At 50.1% G+C, this 18,479-nt stretch overlaps 1 protein-coding gene across 2 annotated transcripts in view; it reads left to right on the top strand.

Annotated features, from left to right (window-relative positions):
* The window catches only part of LOC140428126 (protein FAM124A), a 68,021-nt gene extending 57,207 nt beyond the window's left edge, over positions 1–10,814 (top strand). For both annotated transcript variants that reach the window (XM_072514215.1, XM_072514214.1), the window contains one exon: positions 6,598–10,814. In XM_072514215.1, the coding sequence (XP_072370316.1) occupies positions 6,598–7,437 (840 nt within the window). In that variant the 3' untranslated portion in view covers positions 7,438–10,814. The remainder of the gene's footprint in view (positions 1–6,597) is intronic.
* Positions 10,815–18,479: the final 7,665 nt, after the last annotated feature.

Raw genomic sequence — 18,479 nt, 5'->3', positions numbered from 1 at the left:
CATCCTCACTGCCCTTCACTGGAATCGTTGTGAATCACATCCTCACTGCCCTTCACTGGAATCCCAATGAATCACATCCTCACTGCCCTTCACTGGAATCCCAGTGAATCACATTCTCACTGCCCTTCACTGGAATCCCAGTGAATCACATCCTCACTGCCCTTCACTGGAATCCCAGTGAATCTCATCCTCACTGCCCTTCACTGGAATCCCAGTGAATCACATCCTCACTGCCCTTCACTGGAATCGTAGTGAATCCCATCCTCACTTCCCTTCACTGGAGTCCCAGTGAATCCCATCTTCACATTCCTTCACTGGAGTCCCAGTGAATCTCATCCTCACTGCCCTTCACTGGATTCATAGTGAATCTCATCCTCACTGCCCTTCACTGGAGTCCCAGTGAATCCCACCCTCACTGCCCTTCACTGGAGTCCCAGTGAATCTCATCCTCACTGCCCTTCACTGGAATCGTAGTGAATCTCATCCTCACTGCCCTTCACTGGAGTCCCAGTGAATCCCACCCTCACTGCCCTTCACTGGAGTCCCAGTGAATCTCATCCTCACTGCCCTTCACTGGAGTCCCAGTGAATCTCATCCTCACTGCCCTTCACTGGAGTCCCAGTGAATCTCATCCGCCCTGCCCTTCACTGGAATCCCAGTGAATCTCATCCTCACTGCCCTTCACTGGAGTCGCAGCGAATCACATCCTGACTGTCCTTCACTGGAGTCCCAGTGGATCTCATCCTCACTGCCCTTCACTGGAGTGCCAGTGGATCTCATCCTCACTGTCCTTCACTGGAGTCCCAGCGAATCACATCCCCACTGTCCTTCATTGGAGTGCCAGTGGATCTCATCCTCACTGTCCTTCACTGGAGTCCCAGCGAATCACATCCTCACTGCCCTTCACTGGAATCGTAGTGAATCACATCCTCACTGCCCTTCACTGGAATCCCAATGAATCACATCCTCACTGTCCTTCACTGGAGCTGCAGTGAATCTCATCCTCACTGCCCTTCACTGTAGTCCCAGTAAATCTCATCCTCACTGCCTTTCACTGGAATCCCAGTGAATCTCATCCTCACTGCCCTTCACTGGAGTGCCAGTGAATCTCATCCTCACTGCCCTTCACTGGAATCCCAGTGAATCTCATCCTCGCTGCCCTTCACTGGAGTCCCAGTGAATCTCATCCTCACTGTCCTTCACTGGAATCCCAGTGAATCTCATCCTCACTGCCCTTCACTGGAATCCCAGTTAATCTCATCCTCACTGCCCTTCACTGGAGTCGCAGCGAATCACGTCCTGACTGTCCTTCACTGGAGTCCCAGTGGATCTCATCCTCACTGCCCTTCACTGGAGTGCCAGTGGATCTCATCCTCACTGTCCTTCACTGGAGTGCCAGTGGATCCCATCCTCACTGCCCTTCACTGGAATCCCAGTGAATCTCAACCTCACTGCCCTTCACTGGAGTCGCAGCGAATCACGTCCTGACTGTCCTTCACTGGAGTCCCAGTGGATCCCATCCTCACTGCCCTTCACTGGAGTGCCAGTGGATCTCATCCTCACTGTCCTTCACTGGTGTCGCAGTAAATCTCATCCTCACTGCCCTTCACTGGAATCCCAGTGAATCTCATCCTCACTGCCCTTCACTGGAGTGCCAGTGGATCCCATCCTCACTGCCCTTCCCTGGAATCCCAGCGAATCACATCTCACTGTCCTTCACTGGAGTCGCAGTGAATCTCATCCTCACTGCCCTTCACTGGAGTCCCAGCGAATCATATCATCACTGTCCTTCACTGGAGTGCCAGTGGATCCCATCCCCACTGCCCTTCACTGGAGTCCCAGCGAATCACATCCTCACTGTCCTTCACTGGTGTCACAGTGAATCGCATCCTCACTGCCCTTCACTGGAATCCCAGTGAATCTCATCCTCACTGCCCTTCACTGGAGTGCCAGTGGATCCCATCCTCACTGCCCTTCACTGGAGTCCCAGCGAATCACATCCTCACTGTCCTTCACTGGAGTCGCAGTGAATCCCATCCTCACTGCCCTTCACTGGAGTCGCAGTGAATCTCATCCTCACTGCCCTTCACTGGAATCCCAGTGGATCTCATCCTCACTGTCCTTCACTGGAGTGCCAGTGGATCTCATCCTCGCTACCCTTCACTGGAGTGCCAGCGAATCACATCCTCACTGTCCTTCACTGGAGTCCCAGCGAATCACATCCTCACTGTCCTTCATTGGAGTCCCAGCGAATCACATCCTCACTGTCCTTCACTGGAGTCCCAGTGGATCTCATCCTCACTGTCCTTCACTGGAGTCCCAGTGAATCACATCCTCACTGTCCTTCACTGGTGTCGCAGTGAATCGCATCCTCACTGCCCTTCACTGGAATCCCAGTGAATCTCATCCTCACTGCCCTTCACTGGAGTGCCAGTGGATCCCATCCTCACTGCCCTTCACTGGAGTCGCAGTGAATCTCATCCTCACTGCCCTTCACTGGAGTCCCAGTGAATCACATCCTCACTGTCCTTCACTGGTGTCGCAGTGAATCCCATCCTCACTGTCCTTCACTGGAGTGCCAGTGGATCTCATCCTCGCTGCCCTTCACTGGAGTGCCAGCGAATCACATCCTCACTGCCCTTCACTGGAGTCCCAGCGAATCACATCCTCACTGTCCTTCACTGGAGTCCCAGCGAATCACATCCTCACTGTCCTTCACTGGAGTCCCAGTGAATCTCATCCTCACTGGCCTTCACTGGAGTGCCAGTGGATCCCATCCTCACTGCCCTTCACTGGAGTGCCAGTGGATCCCATCCTCACTGCCCTTAACTGGGGTCCCAGCGAATCACATCCTCACTGTCCTTCACTGGAGCCGCAGTGAATCTCATCCTCACTGCCCTTCACTGGAGTGCCAGTGGATCTCATCCTCACTGTCCTTCACTGGAGTCCCAGCGAATCACATCCTCACTGTCCTTCACTGGAGTCCCAGCGAATCACATCCTCACTGCCCTTCACTGGAGTCCCAGCGAATCACATCCTCACTGTTCTTCACTGGAGTCCCAGCGAATCACATCCTCACTGTCCTTCACTGGTGTCGCAGTGAATCGCATCCTCACTGCCCTTCACTGGAATCCCAGTGAATCTCATCCTCACTGCCCTTCACTGGAGTGCCAGTGGATCCCATCCTCACTGCCCTTCACTGGAGTCCCAGCGAATCACATCCTCACTGTCCTTCACTGGAGTTGCCGTGAATCCCACCCTCACTGCCCTTCACTGGAGTCCCAGTGAATCACATCCTCACTGTCCTTCACTGGTGTCGCAGTGAATCCCATCCTCACTGTCCTTCACTGGAGTGCCAGTGGATCTCATCCTCGCTGCCCTTCACTGGAGTGCCAGCGAATCACATCCTCACTGCCCTTCACTGGAGTCCCAGCGAATCACATCCTCACTGTCCTTCACTGGAGTCCCAGCGAATCACATCCTCACTGTCCTTCACTGGAGTCCCAGTGAATCTCATCCTCACTGCCCTTCACTGGAGTGCCAGTGGATCTCATCCTCACTGTCCTTCACTGGTGTCGCAGTAAATCTCATCCTCACTGCCCTTCACTGGAATCCCAGTGAATCTCATCCTCACTGCCCTTCACTGGAGTGCCAGTGGATCCCATCCTCACTGCCCTTCCCTGGAATCCCAGCGAATCACATCTCACTGTCCTTCACTGGAGTCGCAGTGAATCTCATCCTCACTGCCCTTCACTGGAGTCCCAGCGAATCACATCGTCACTGTCCTTCACTGGAGTGCCAGTGGATCCCATCCCCACTGCCCTTCACTGGAGTCCCAGCGAATCACATCCTCACTGTCCTTCACTGGTGTCACAGTGAATCGCATCCTCACTGCCCTTCACTGGAATCCCAGTGAATCTCATCCTCACTGCCCTTCACTGGAGTGCCAGTGGATCCCATCCTCACTGCCCTTCACTGGAGTCCCAGCGAATCACATCCTCACTGTCCTTCACTGGAGTCGCAGTGAATCCCATCCTCACTGCCCTTCACTGGAGTCGCAGTGAATCTCATCCTCACTGCCCTTCACTGGAATCCCAGTGGATCTCATCCTCACTGTCCTTCACTGGAGTGCCAGTGGATCTCATCCTCGCTACCCTTCACTGGAGTGCCAGCGAATCACATCCTCACTGTCCTTCACTGGAGTCCCAGCGAATCACATCCTCACTGTCCTTCATTGGAGTCCCAGCGAATCACATCCTCACTGTCCTTCACTGGAGTCCCAGTGGATCTCATCCTCACTGTCCTTCACTGGAGTCCCAGTGAATCACATCCTCACTGTCCTTCACTGGTGTCGCAGTGAATCGCATCCTCACTGCCCTTCACTGGAATCCCAGTGAATCTCATCCTCACTGCCCTTCACTGGAGTGCCAGTGGATCCCATCCTCACTGCCCTTCACTGGAGTCCCAGCGAATCACATCCTCACTGTCCTTCACTGGAGTCGCCGTGAATCCCATCCTCACTGCCCTTCACTGGAGTCGCAGTGAATCTCATCCTCACTGCCCTTCACTGGAGTCCCAGTGAATCACATCCTCACTGTCCTTCACTGGTGTCGCAGTGAATCCCATCCTCACTGTCCTTCACTGGAGTGCCAGTGGATCTCATCCTCGCTGCCCTTCACTGGAGTGCCAGCGAATCACATCCTCACTGCCCTTCACTGGAGTCCCAGCGAATCACATCCTCACTGTCCTTCACTGGAGTCCCAGCGAATCACATCCTCACTGTCCTTCACTGGAGTCCCAGTGAATCTCATCCTCACTGGCCTTCACTGGAGTGCCAGTGGATCCCATCCTCACTGCCCTTCACTGGAGTGCCAGTGGATCCCATCCTCACTGCCCTTAACTGGGGTCCCAGCGAATCACATCCTCACTGTCCTTCACTGGAGCCGCAGTGAATCTCATCCTCACTGCCCTTCACTGGAGTGCCAGTGGATCTCATCCTCACTGTCCTTCACTGGAGTCCCAGCGAATCACATCCTCACTGTCCTTCACTGGAGTCCCAGCGAATCACATCCTCACTGCCCTTCACTGGAGTCCCAGCGAATCACATCCTCACTGTTCTTCACTGGAGTCCCAGCGAATCACATCCTCACTGTCCTTCACTGGTGTCGCAGTGAATCGCATCCTCACTGCCCTTCACTGGAATCCCAGTGAATCTCATGCTCACTGCCCTTCACTGGAGTGCCAGTGGATCCCATCCTCACTGCCCTTCACTGGAGTCCCAGCGAATCACATCCTCACTGTCCTTCACTGGAGTCGCCGTGAATCCCACCCTCACTGCCCTTCACTGGAGTCCCAGTGAATCACATCCTCACTGTCCTTCACTGGTGTCGCAGTGAATCCCATCCTCACTGTCCTTCACTGGAGTGCCAGTGGATCTCATCCTCGCTGCCCTTCACTGGAGTGCCAGCGAATCACATCCTCACTGCCCTTCACTGGAGTCCCAGCGAATCACATCCTCACTGTCCTTCACTGGAGTCCCAGCGAATCACATCCTCACTGTCCTTCACTGGAGTCCCAGTGAATCTCATCCTCACTGGCCTTCACTGGAGTGCCAGTGGATCCCATCCTCACTGCCCTTCACTGGAGTGCCAGTGGATCCCATCCTCACTGCCCTTAACTGGGGTCCCAGCGAATCACATCCTCACTGTCCTTCACTGGAGCCGCAGTGAATCTCATCCTCACTGCCCTTCACTGGAGTGCCAGTGGATCTCATCCTCACTGTCCTTCACTGGAGTCCCAGCGAATCACATCCTCACTGTCCTTCACTGGAGTCCCAGCGAATCACATCCTCACTGCCCTTCACTGGAGTCCCAGCGAATCACATCCTCACTGTCCTTCACTGGAGTCCCAGCGAATCACATCCTCACTGTCCTTCACTGGTGTCGCAGTGAATCGCATCCTCACTGCCCTTCACTGGAATCCCAGTGAATCTCATCCTCACTGCCCTTCACTGGAGTCCAAGTGGATCTCATGAGGTGGAAAGTGCAAAAATAAAATAAGAAAATACACAACAGATCAGTCAGAATCTGTAACATTGACAAGGTTTTGATTCTTCTGAGTCATCTCCATCAGAACACAAAATTGGAACCTGTGCTGCAAATGAGGTTGTTCCCAACTTCATTCCAATGGGAGAGATGAGATCCCTGGGTGGCAAGGTAACAGATTACTTTAGTAGTGCCTGGTGGAACTGTTTCTCTCCAAGGCTCAGAAAATTAATTTGACACTTATCATTGGCCAGGCCTTGGGTCCATCATTTGTGTGACTGGTTGGATTTTGCACTGTACAGACGCTAAATGCCAGCTTCCTATTCACATTGCAGGACCCTAATATCTAAGTTAAAAGGGACCTATCGCCTAAAACAGGCAGGTGATTTGGCCACCCATCAGAAATCCTCTTTCAAAATGGCACTGGCCACCTTGTCAACAATAACATGTCCATTAAGACCAAGTGCAGTGAAAATTGGCACCATGCTCTTGACACAAGTATGCATCATGTGCAGTTAGTGCGTAAAGTTTGTCTTTAATTTTGTTTTTACAGGTACAAAGTTCGTCCATAAGCTTGGGGAAGAAAAGTGTAGTTCCTCAATTCACCACAGCAAGGCGCAGCGCTTCTATTCCTTCACGCAGCCTGCTTCCCCAGTGTTACGGTGCACCAGACAGATACCGTCACCACCGGCAGATTAACCACAAACCGAGTGGGTTCAGCCGATTCCGAGGGAGCTCCCAAGAAGACATCTGGATTGGAGGTCAAGGAGACTCTAGCAAGACAGCCAGCAGAGCCTCTGGGATGTCTCGGGTTGCTCAGCGCAGTAAGTCCTTGTTCTGTCTGCCGACCTTCAGTGGCTCAGCATCCTCTTCACTGATGCTGGGTGACCTGGTCCTTTCATCATGTGACAGAGGACAACAAATCAAAGTCCCAGCACTTGATGTCACCTCTGAAATCACAGAAAATGGCCTAGAAGATGCTGCAGAGACCGATGTCGATACTGGCTTGACCACATCCTGCTCTGACCTCTCTATCCAGTCCACACACTCAATACTGAATGGCTTCAGCAAAGATTTGGATGCTGCTCTTCCTTCACTGAGGAAATGCAATGCCAGGCCAAAGGCTTTCAGACCTTCATCATCAGCGGATCATTCACTTCCTTCTTTTTCCGAGTTTTCGTCCAGGTCGATTCCTCAGTTCCCGGAATTCTCTTCCTGTTGTCTGACCTCGCGAACACCATCTCCCCCTGTCTTCACTGCAGCATCTTGGCTCTGGTCCAGAACAAAACAGTCTTCATCTTTGGAGACAAACCGTGCAACCAGAAATGGAAACTGTCCTGAAGGTCGACGGCCTACTCCTAATCAAGAGGGAGAGCAGGAATTTTACATCTGACTATTTTGTGGGGCAAGATTTGCTTCCTGTTGTCACAAAATATATTGAACAATGGTGCGTGGATGGCCCAGCCAAAGGATTTTTAAGCTGATGATTAATAGACAGGAAGAATGTTGCTCATGGCAACCCAGGCCACCTTGCTGTTGTGATCAAGGTGAATCTCACCATTGCCAATAGTTACACAGCTGTTCAGAAGCATCACTGCAAAAAAATTCCCCTTGGTGTCCCATTTTTTAAATGTTTCTTTGCAAACCACCCCTTTGTGTCAGAATTCCAGAATGTGTTAAAGGTCTCAGCAGTGAAGTACTGAGATGACTTCAGCAGCCAGTGCTTCTGGGTGAACCGCCTGCTTACAGCTCGGAATTTCTAGGCTTCCAACATTTACATTTCTGATGACAAGAGTTGAAGCCCGTTCTGTTCTTCACAGAAGAAGTATCTTTAAATTGTTCCTGATGAGCTGTTGCTTAAACACCTGGACAGTTTTATTGATCACAAAAATCCCTGATCCTCGATTTTCCTGTCTGTTACCTTGATCTGTTTTGGGTTAATACCAACGTTAAAATAATACCAATCAGAAAATTAATGCCCTATTTGAGGCTGACTTAGCCAAGTGCTATGTCATAAACTCATAAGAAATAGGAGCAGGAGTAGGCCATTTGATCCATCCAGCCTGATCTGCCATCAATAGGATTTTGACTGAAATTCATCTTTGCCTTAAATAGGAGACCCCTTATTTTTCAATGGTGCACCATAGTTCCAGATTTCCCCACAAGGAGGAACAGCTTCTCAGCATCCTAGCAAGCCCCTTCAGAATCTTATAAGCTTCATACGTGGTCCTACCTGTTTGATCACCCCCTCATAGGACAACCTCTTCATTGGAGGATTAAGCCTGGTGAATCATCTCCAAACTGCTTCCAATGATTGCTGTCACTGACTGCATTTATCTTAATCAGGACAAGGCTCACTGGGTCCATATCCTGAAACTTCCTGTCTACCAACAGCACACAGACTGCAATGGCTCCAAGAAGGCAGTCCATCATCACCATCTCATGGGCAACTAGGTTTGGGCAATAATAGCTAGATTTTCCCATATATCCTTCATTCCAAGAACGAATAAAGTTGTGTGGGCATTCCCATTTCATTGTCCATTTCGAATCAGCCCTCTTGGAATTTTAGATAATTAATAATCATTGATTGACTAAATAAATTCCAAATCTTAATCCTGGTTTAAAGCATCACTTTATGGGCTGTTAACTCTAACGTACAGGTATATAGTATTATTGCTTATTTAGTCTTTTGTGTTTACAGTGTGAAGTGTTGTTGCTTTATTTATTGTATAAATGAAAAAAGGAATCTATTGATAAAACGTGCCATCGTAAGACATTAAACTAATATCTAAATGTGAATAACTGGAATGCACTGAAGTCAGCACATGGTCAGATGTGGCACTCTGACCTTTGATTCGTGGCTGTTGCCTCAAGTTAAAGTCATCTGAAAGGCGTGTTCAGCGGGGTGTTTCTTGGCGGCTGCAGCTGAGAAACATCCCGCTAACCAACAGCATTTTGCCTTTTTTTTTCTCGGGGAGTTTGTCACTTGGAGGGATATTCTGCTGGTAAACTGAAGGAAAGGCTCCATTCATCAGGGCACCATTTTGGAAGGTAGTCCCGATCTTCCCACCCCCCCTTTCAGGGCCCTCCATCATGTTTTGGAACCCCCCCTCCCTCCCACCCAAACTTAGGGAAGCCCCTGGGAACCCGCCCTCACCCCCTCGACCTGGCAAGCCCCCTTTCCGGGCCTAACCCCAGCAGTACCAACCTGGCACCTGGCACTGCCAGACTGGCACCCTGGCAATGCCACAGCATCCTGCAATGATACTTGAACACCCTGGCATGGTGCACGGGTGGCACTACAGTGGGCGGCATGGTGGTTAGTACTGTTGCTTCACAGCGCCAGGGTTCCAGGTTCGATTCCCGCTTGGGGCACTTGTCTGTGCTGAGTCTGCACCTTCTCCCCATGTCTGCGTGCGTCTCCTCCGGGTGCTCTGGTTTCCACCCACAAGTCCCGAAAGACGTGATGTTAGGTGAATTGGACATTCTGAATTCTCTCTGTGTACCCGAACAGGCGCTGTCGTGTGGCGACTAGGGGATTTTCACAGTAACTTCATTGCAGTGTTACGGTAAGCCTACTTGTGACAATAATAAAGATTATTATTATTAAAGATGCCCAGGTGACAGGGGGAGTGTCATGGTGCCACTCTGCCCTGTCCCTGCCCACCCAGGGGTCTCCAATGGCCTGGGAGACCCATTCCTTATGTCATTACGACCGGCCCATTTAAGTATTCAGATCTGGACCACTCCCAGCGAGGGCGAGATCCAGATCTTGCTGGGCAGAGCAGGTCGGGTGACCAGCCTGTTGCGTCCTCCACAACATTGCATTTGACACAGTCTGACACCTGCCCATGGCAGCACTTTCCACCATCCACCTGAGTGATCCCTGTATGCGGGCTGGTCATTCCATTATATGGTCAAACCGAACCCTAGGAGTGGCAGAGGTGGGGATGGGGTGCCAGGAAGAGGGGGGTGGCGGGTGGGACATGTGCTGCCAACTTAACTGGTGCCTACCTTTCTGGCCTTACAGGCCGTATTGCTACATCTTGGTAAATCAGGAGTGGAGGCGGCCTGCTGTGACCTGGGTCCCTTTGGTGGCCGTCCTGGAGCGACAGGGCCTGTATGGGCCCAGCAGTCTCTCGGGTGTCCCAGGTCAAATGGTGTCACCCTCCTCTCCCCGCTCCCACTTGATGCACCAGGGAGAGGAGGGGGAGGCCAAGGTGCTGTGATGTTCCGGCACCTCCCCTTCGGTTGTTACCGGCACAGGCCCCATCACCTCCTCCACCCTGGGGGGCCCAATGATCCCCAGGTCACTCCGTGGGATGGGAGTGCAACCAGAACGAACACCTGGGGCTGTCCCCCCGGCTGGTGCTGCCAGTCCTGGAGGCCCACTCTCGTCTCGACCAGAGTCTCAATGCTCGTGGTCATGGAGAACCACTGAAATGTACAGGTGACCATGTGACAGGGCAGCCCTGTCCTGTGCCTCAGCCACCACCCGCACGGAATGCCCCAGGCCTTGGACATCTCGACCCATGGTCGATACCTTCGCCCCCCCCCCAGGCCTCCACCGTGGACGCCACCCATGCGGTGTTGGCCTGGGAAGCATGCATGGTTTGCACCACCTCCTGCTCCTGCAGGTGGTTGGACTCCTTCATCTGCATCTGCAGGCACTGGATGGTTGTTGTCAGCCCCCTCATTTAGTCCCTGTTTCTGTGTCCGCATCTCCATTATTCTGCAAGGCACAAGACATGACGCATTGTTGGATCAAAGGAACGGGGTGGGGGGGTGGGTAATGTGGAGGAGGTGGGGTGTGTGGGGGTGGTGAGGGGCTGGTGTGTGGGTGGTGAGGGGCTGGTGGGGTTGTGTAGGTGGGGTGGCGAGGGGGCTGTGTCACGCAAGCCATAAGGACACAGCACTCAGTCGGTTGCCCGTTGCCGACCTCCACCCCGGCGACTGCCTTCTCTCTGAGCCCACCGAACAGGCCCGGAATGCCCGCTGCTCCGCGAATGTGAAGGGCCACAAGTCTAGCAGTCCCCTCTGGTCTTCTCTCTGTCTCTGCGGTTATGTGCCGCCTTCTCCTGGGGAGTGGCGTGTCAGGGGGTGAAATAGAAAGCACACAGTGTGAGGCAGTTGGACGTGTGCAGCACAGCAGGTGGGCAGCTGGTGGCATTAGTGGCCAGGGCTCCCGTCCATAATGGGTGGTATGGCGTGTGGTGCAGGGTGGGGTGCGAGCAGACGACTGGCAGGTGGGGTTCAGTCGCCCTCCGGGGGGGGGAGTTACAGGTGTGTGGGACGTGGGTTGGTGCAAGGGGCACGGTGCTGCCTTGTCACCCTGGCTGTCCTGAGGAGGTTGCGCAACTTCTGGCACTGCTGTCCAGTCCTGGCAGTGGGGCCCATGGTGCTAATAGCTTCTCCCAGGACCGGTGAGGGGTTAACAGTGGCGCCGTGTGAAACCCCCGGCTCACGTGGCAAAAGCGTCCGGAGAATGGCTAGGTCCCTGGTCACGCATGCCCATCGGGAGCGGAGCATCGCGGGAGGGCCTTTGGAATGGAGTGCAGCGTGCGACGCGATGACGCCATTTCAGAGGGGGCGGAGACTCGAAAACCGGCATCAAACCGGCGGCTGCCCCAATTTGGCCGTCAGAAGGGATTCTCCGTCCGATCGCCAATTACGATACCATGTTTCTGAAACAGAGAATCCTGCCCCATGTCTTTAATGAGAATTAGCAAATGCTGTTGATATGAGCAGGATTGACCCAGCTGATGAACTGATGGGGGCCATGATTTGTTCAGAGGTATTTACTCCTGCAAGTGTATTGAATTTTGATTTACAAAATCCAGAGTTCTCAAAGGAGCTTGTGGTAAATTTGTGGCTTTAACAGGTACCAGAGTAGCTGGGGAGAAATATGCCTTTTGATTAGCAAAGGAAACCTGCCTTCCTACCTCAGTGTGACTACCATGTGACTTCCAATTACACACCAACATGGTTGACTCTTGACTTCCCTCCGAAGTGGCCGAGCAAATCACCCAGTTGTATTAAATCATTGCAAAGAACATCAGCACTTTGGGAGCATCTTCACCACATGGACTGCAGCAAGTTAATGAGAACGTCCATCATCTTCACAGAGCAGTGAGGGGCGGGCAGTAAATGGTGGTTTTGTCAAGAGTGCTTTAACCTGAGAATGAATAAAATGTAAGGTACACTTATCCATGTTACTTCTTTTGCAATGACCAGATTATTGTGATGAATATGATTTAAATATTTCATTGCAGGCATTATATCTCAGCATGGAGCACGGTGACATTCAAAACCTGTAGCCAATAACTGATAAATGGTTTGCTCACTATCAGCTTGAGGCTGGAAGCACAGATTCAAACTGTGCATTGTGTGAATCATAGAATTTACAATGCAGAAGGAGGCCATTCGGCCCATCGAGTCTGCACTGGCCCTTGGAAAGAATACCCTACTTAAGCCTACACCTTCACCCCATCACCGTAACCCAATAACCTCACCTAACCTTTTTGGACACGAAGGGCAATTTTCATGGCCAATCCACCTAACCTGCACATCTTTGGACTGTGGGAGGAAACCGGAGCACCCGGAGGAAACCCACGCAGACAAAGGGAGAACGTGCAGACTCCGCACAGACAGTGACCCAAGCCGGGAATCGAACCGGCAACCCTGGAGCTGTGAAGCAACAGTGCTAACCACCGTGCTACCATGCCACCATGAATGGGTACAACCTGGCCAATGTGCTGTGGGTGGACATTCCACTCTCTGCTGGTCCTACTGAGGGCCATGGGGTCAGGCCACAAAATTCCCTTTGGAACCTGGAGGAAAGGGGTCTTGTTCGTCCAACACCTAAACAACTGGCTTGTAATGCAGAACAAGGCCAGCAGCGCGGATTCAATTCCCGTACCGGCCTCCCCGAACAGGCGCCGGAATGTGGTGACTAGGGGTTTTTCACAGTAACTTCATTGAAGCCTACTTGTGACAATAAGTGGTTATTATATTATTAACACAGTGCAGCATTAACCTTTCATTTCCCGTTATAGACACTAACTGCATCGCTGTGCATTTACAGCATTTTATTCTCACTACTTTCTTTGTCTCCCAGGGTGTGCAATCTCATTTCCTCCTACACTTCTTCCCCAAGTTAATTTATTTTCTTAAATCACAATGCAGATTGTCATGAAAATAAATGTTTTCACCTGCAGTCATTCAGCCTCTGTATGACCATCAGCTGGAGGTAAGTGGGAGTGGGCCAATGACTATTCAGTTCTTTGGGGAAGTGCCTTGTCAAAGTCTGGCTCTTTTACCATGGCCACATGGTTATGTTTTTTTTTTTATAAACATTTTATTGAGGTGTTTCTGGTTTTATAACAGTGACAAAAGAAACAGTGTGCATACAATTATAAACATAGTGCAAAAGCCGTCTTCCTCTCTCACAGGTCCCACCTTTCACATGGTTATGATTTATGCCTCACCACATGAAGAATGGGGGAAATGCACGTCCTACTGTGACACAGTTGTTCATGACACTCGCCTTCCTCTCTACTTCACTCTGTCTAAAAATGCATTGACAATATGATCAGATTAGTGATCCTGGTCTCAAATATTTCAATTGCAAACCCTTGCTTTTAAAACACTCTCATCTCTGAACTAATGTTGTCCAACAAGTTAAATCGAGTTGCAGTTATATTTGAAAGTAGGGAATTTTAAGGATTTTGACCCGGCAATCTGGGAAATCCAGGGGCTAATGTATGTCTAAATTAGAATGGTGTATTACTCGGAGGGAAAGTGTAGGTGGTAGTGTTTCCATGCACCTGTTGACCTTGTCCTTCTCAGGGGTGACAGAATTGACTATAAAATGTAGCCTGAGGGATTAGTACGGTTGCCTCTTGTCTTAGTCTGGATGGTTGTATTTCAATGGCACCCCAAAGGGTACCATCCCTTTGCTCAAAATATATTTGCTGTTAATCTTCGAAGAATAAAGTTTTAGAAAAATCTCTCAACAATTTGCTGTGAACACTGTGGGCAAGTCGGTTACGTTGCGTCACTACTCCCTTCAGTACTCTGTGAAAATGTCCCACAATCCTCCACACGACTATTTGACGTATTAGCACATATAGATTGACAGAAATTTATTTTTTAAATTTAGAGTACCCAATGCATGTTTTACAATTAAGAGGCAATTTAGCGTGGCCAATTGACCTACCCTGCGCATCTTTTGGGTTGTGGGGGCGAAACCCACGCAAACACAGGGAGAATGTGCAAACTCCACACAGACAGTGACTCAGAGCTGGGATTGAACCTGGGACCTCGGCGCCGTGAGGCAGCAATGCTAACCACTATGCCACCGTGCTGCCCCATAGATTGACAGACATGCAGTGGATGAATATTTTTCTCTCTGATAGTTGAACCATCAATGGAAATTGTCTGGAAGTAGGCAATACTGCCTCATCTCATAAGAAGAAAGTGCAAATTAGTGAGACCAATTTGTAACTCTGTCAGAGAGCAGACACAGGCTCAATGGATCCAAATGACTTCTCTAGCATTCACCAGGAGGGGCCCAAAACAAAATAGCAGCAGAGAACCGCTGCTGAAGATTCCCAATGGATGCTTCAGACACTTGTAGGCCTCTTTCTGAAAAAAGAAAGGAAATCATTTCCAAAAATGCAATGTGGATGTGCTGGAGGTAAGCCTGTTCTCAGAGAACATTTTCATGGCTGCCGTCTTGTTCTTTCCTGGGAGCTGTTCTAAATTTGGATCTGCTTGCACCCCCCTGACTCATAGACGTGGATTTTTCCATTTGTTAATGGGTGTTTTATTTTCTCAGCTTTCTGAATTTGGCTCATAGGTTAATTACATGGTGCTACTGGGTAAACGAGCATAGGAAGAGCATGGGTTGGCATTGAATTGGCATGGACAGTATAAGGGGCATTGAAGAGGGTGTTTGGGGGCAAGAGTTGGTATGGAAGGAATAAGGGGCTGGACTAACCAGCGACACCCACATCCCATAAGTGGGTCAAAAATACATTTTTATAAATCCAGTCAGCAATCTGGGAAAGTTTCCCTGAGCTGCCTCAGCAAAGGAAAAGGATACCCGGAGGATTAGCAGCTTTGCTGTTGAGCCCTGGCGGGAGGGGGGTGAGGAATCTGGATCTTGTGGATAACTAAATGATGGATTCTTATTGAGCAGCAAGCATTGGTTGTTGGAGGCCATGCCAAGAAATGTCCTCTAGCTCGCATATAAAACCTTTGATGATTGCTGCACAATACGGTCGTCCACAGCGCTAAATATGGCAACTCTGCAGACATCAACCGTCTTGTACAATTTTCCTGTCTCCTTTTTGTGTTTTGGCAGCTATGATTTTGACAGTCACTATACAGACTTCTGATAACTTTCAGAAGGAGAATCAACGTAGAATGAGGACAGTTGCAAACCAACAAATAAATTTATTTTACACACAAGACTGCAAAAACTTCAGAGAGTCGTGAACACAGCCCAGTCCACCACACAAACCTGCCTCCCATCCATTGACTCCATCTACACCTCCCGCTGCCTGGGGAAAGCGGGCAGCATAATCAACGACCCCTCCCACCTGGCCTACTCACTCTTCCAACTTCTCCCATCGGGAAGGAGATACAAAAGTCTGAGAACACACACGAACAGACTCAAAAACAGCTTCTTCCCCACTGTTACCAGACTCCTAAACGACCCTCTTATGGACTGACCTAATTAGCACTACACCTCTGTATGCTTCACCCGATGCCGGTGTTATGTAGTTACATTGTGTACCTTGCGTTGCCCTATTATGTATTTTCTTTTATTTCCTTTTCTTTTGAAGTACTTAATGATCTGTTGAGCTGCTCGCAGAAAAATACTTTTCACTGTACCTCGGTACACGTGACAATAAACAAATCCAAATATGAATGAACTATAAATTGCATTTATTTCACATTGGTTTCGGTAACAGACAGAAAATGGACACTATTGTACCCAGCTTACAGGATACACTCACTCACACATTGGCAACCCCTATTCTAGTCAACACTAATGTATGCCTTGCAGGATACATTCATATCTTAACCAGGAGACTCCCAACCACGCTCCGACTGGAAAGTGAGGCATTTCCGCGTCTTCTGTTGTTCTGGATTCGGCCCCCAAGAGAAAGCAAAAGAGACAAGAGTTAACATCTCAGCTCTCCTCGGTTCTCAGTTCTCTGCATCAAGAATTGGATGTCAATCAAACTTGAATGAGAAACCTCTCCACCTCCTTAAGGAGCCATTAGCTATTTAGCTCGGTCTCCTGCTGACCACAATAAATTAAAGCCATTCTTATATGGATAAACATCTCTGGAACTCTCTCCCATTCTCTCGAAACTGACAGGGACACGGATTTAATGGTTAACCTTTGGGAGAGTCCAGTCAATCTCTATTCAATGGTTGATTGGTATTGAGTCATAGAATATGCCTGAACTTTGGGAATTGACTCTTTGTAATGGAAATTAAATATTAAATACGTGACAATCGCAAAGCGAGCGGCCCATCCCACATCCCCAGTGCTGCAGGATCTAAGATTTTTTAAAAATGAATATTTCATTCCAAACACACTCAAACACATCATCATAGCACAAAATAAACAAAGTACATACAGTTTGCATAATTTTTCCCCTTTTAATCCCCAATCCCTCCACTCTCTCCCCCTCCCTGCGACAAACAATTACTCAAACATGGATAGAAACAGCCCCCACCATACGTAAAGCCCCTCCTCCAACCCCCTAAGGGCGAACTTTATCTTCTCCAGCCTAAGAAATTCGTACAAATCCCCTAACCAAGCCGCAACCCCCGGCAGCGCTGGCGACCTCCAGTTCAATATTATCTGTCACCAGGCAACCAGAGAGGCGAAGACCCACGACATTAGCCCCTTCCCCTCCTCCAGCACCGGTGCCTCTGACACCCCGAAGATCGCCACCATAGGGACTGGCATCATTCTGACCTCCACAACCTCCGACAAACTCTCAAACGCTGCCTTCCAAAAGCTACCCAACTTTATACCCCCCAAAAACATGTTAACATGGTTTGCCAGCCCCCTCCCGCACATCTCACACACATCTTCTACTTCCAGCAAGAACGCACTCATTTGGGTCCAATTAATATGGACCCTGTGTACCACCTTCATCTGTATAAGGCTCATTCTCGCACCGGAGGAGGTTAAGTTGATTTGGTGCATTATCTCACTCCAAATTCTCCACCCCATCTCGATCCCCAATTTTTCCTCCCATTTCCACTTGATCCCTTCTACTAGGGCTGACATCTTCCCTCCCAACCATCCATAAATATCCTCAATCCTTGCTTCCCCCCACTCATCCGGGACCAACAAATTCACCAACAGCATATAGTCCAGCAAGTGAGGAAACAAAGGCAGTTCCTTCCGTGCAAAATTCCGCACCTGCCAATATTTAAACTCACTCCCCATCGGCAACTCAAACCTCCCTCACAGTTCCTCCAACCCCACAGACCCTCAACAAACAGGTCTCCAACCCGTGCTATCCCTTCCTCACACCATCCCATACATCCCATCCCCCCCCCCCCCACCGACATATGCCCTAATTTAAAGTGCCTCCTCAAATGATTCCAGATCCTAACTGAAGACTCCACTACTGGGCTGCTCGTATACCTCCCTGGGGAAAATGGCAACAGGGCTGTCGCCAGGGCTCTCAAACATGTCCCCCCAGAAGAGTCCTCCAGCCAGACCCAGTCCGACCCCCTCACCATTCGCCGCTCAATAATAATGCAGCGGGTTTGGAAGGGTCAGTCACCCTCCCACCTCCTTCTTTGCAAAAGGGCCCTACTCACTCTCGGTGTCTTACCTGCCCAAACTCTTAGATCAATTTGTTCAACCCTTCAGAAAAAGGCCTTGGGTAGGAAAATTGAGAGGGATTGAAAAATAAACAAGAACCTTGGCAACACATTCATCTTTACCACCTGAACCTTCCATGCTAATGTCAAATGCGGGTGTCCCAACTCTTAAAATCCCCCCTAACTCCCTCTATCAGACCCAAGTTCCACTTATGCATGATAGCCCAGTCATGTGCCACCTTATTCCCTAGATACTGAAATCGAACCCTAGCCACCTGAAACGACAGGGCCCCCAAGTTCGCACTCCGCCCCAGGGGGTTTGTCGGGAAGATCTCATTCTTCTCAACATTCAATTTATACCCGGAAAAGGCCCCAAATTTCCCGAACAAGTCCATAATTCTCCCCATACTTTCCAATGGATTCATCACGTACAACATTGTATCGAGACACCCTTTGCTCTCTAGCCCCCCCACAATCCCCTGCTATTAATTCGAAACACAATCGCCAAGGGCTCTATCACCAATGCAAACAGAAATGGCGACATAGGGCATCCCTGCCTTGTCCCCCTAT

Source organism: Scyliorhinus torazame, chromosome 8 (assembly GCF_047496885.1).
Source record: "Scyliorhinus torazame isolate Kashiwa2021f chromosome 8, sScyTor2.1, whole genome shotgun sequence".
Taxonomy (NCBI): domain Eukaryota; kingdom Metazoa; phylum Chordata; class Chondrichthyes; order Carcharhiniformes; family Scyliorhinidae; genus Scyliorhinus; species Scyliorhinus torazame.
Note: the sequence above shows the minus strand (reverse complement) of the source record. Positions and strands in the feature narration are given on the sequence as shown.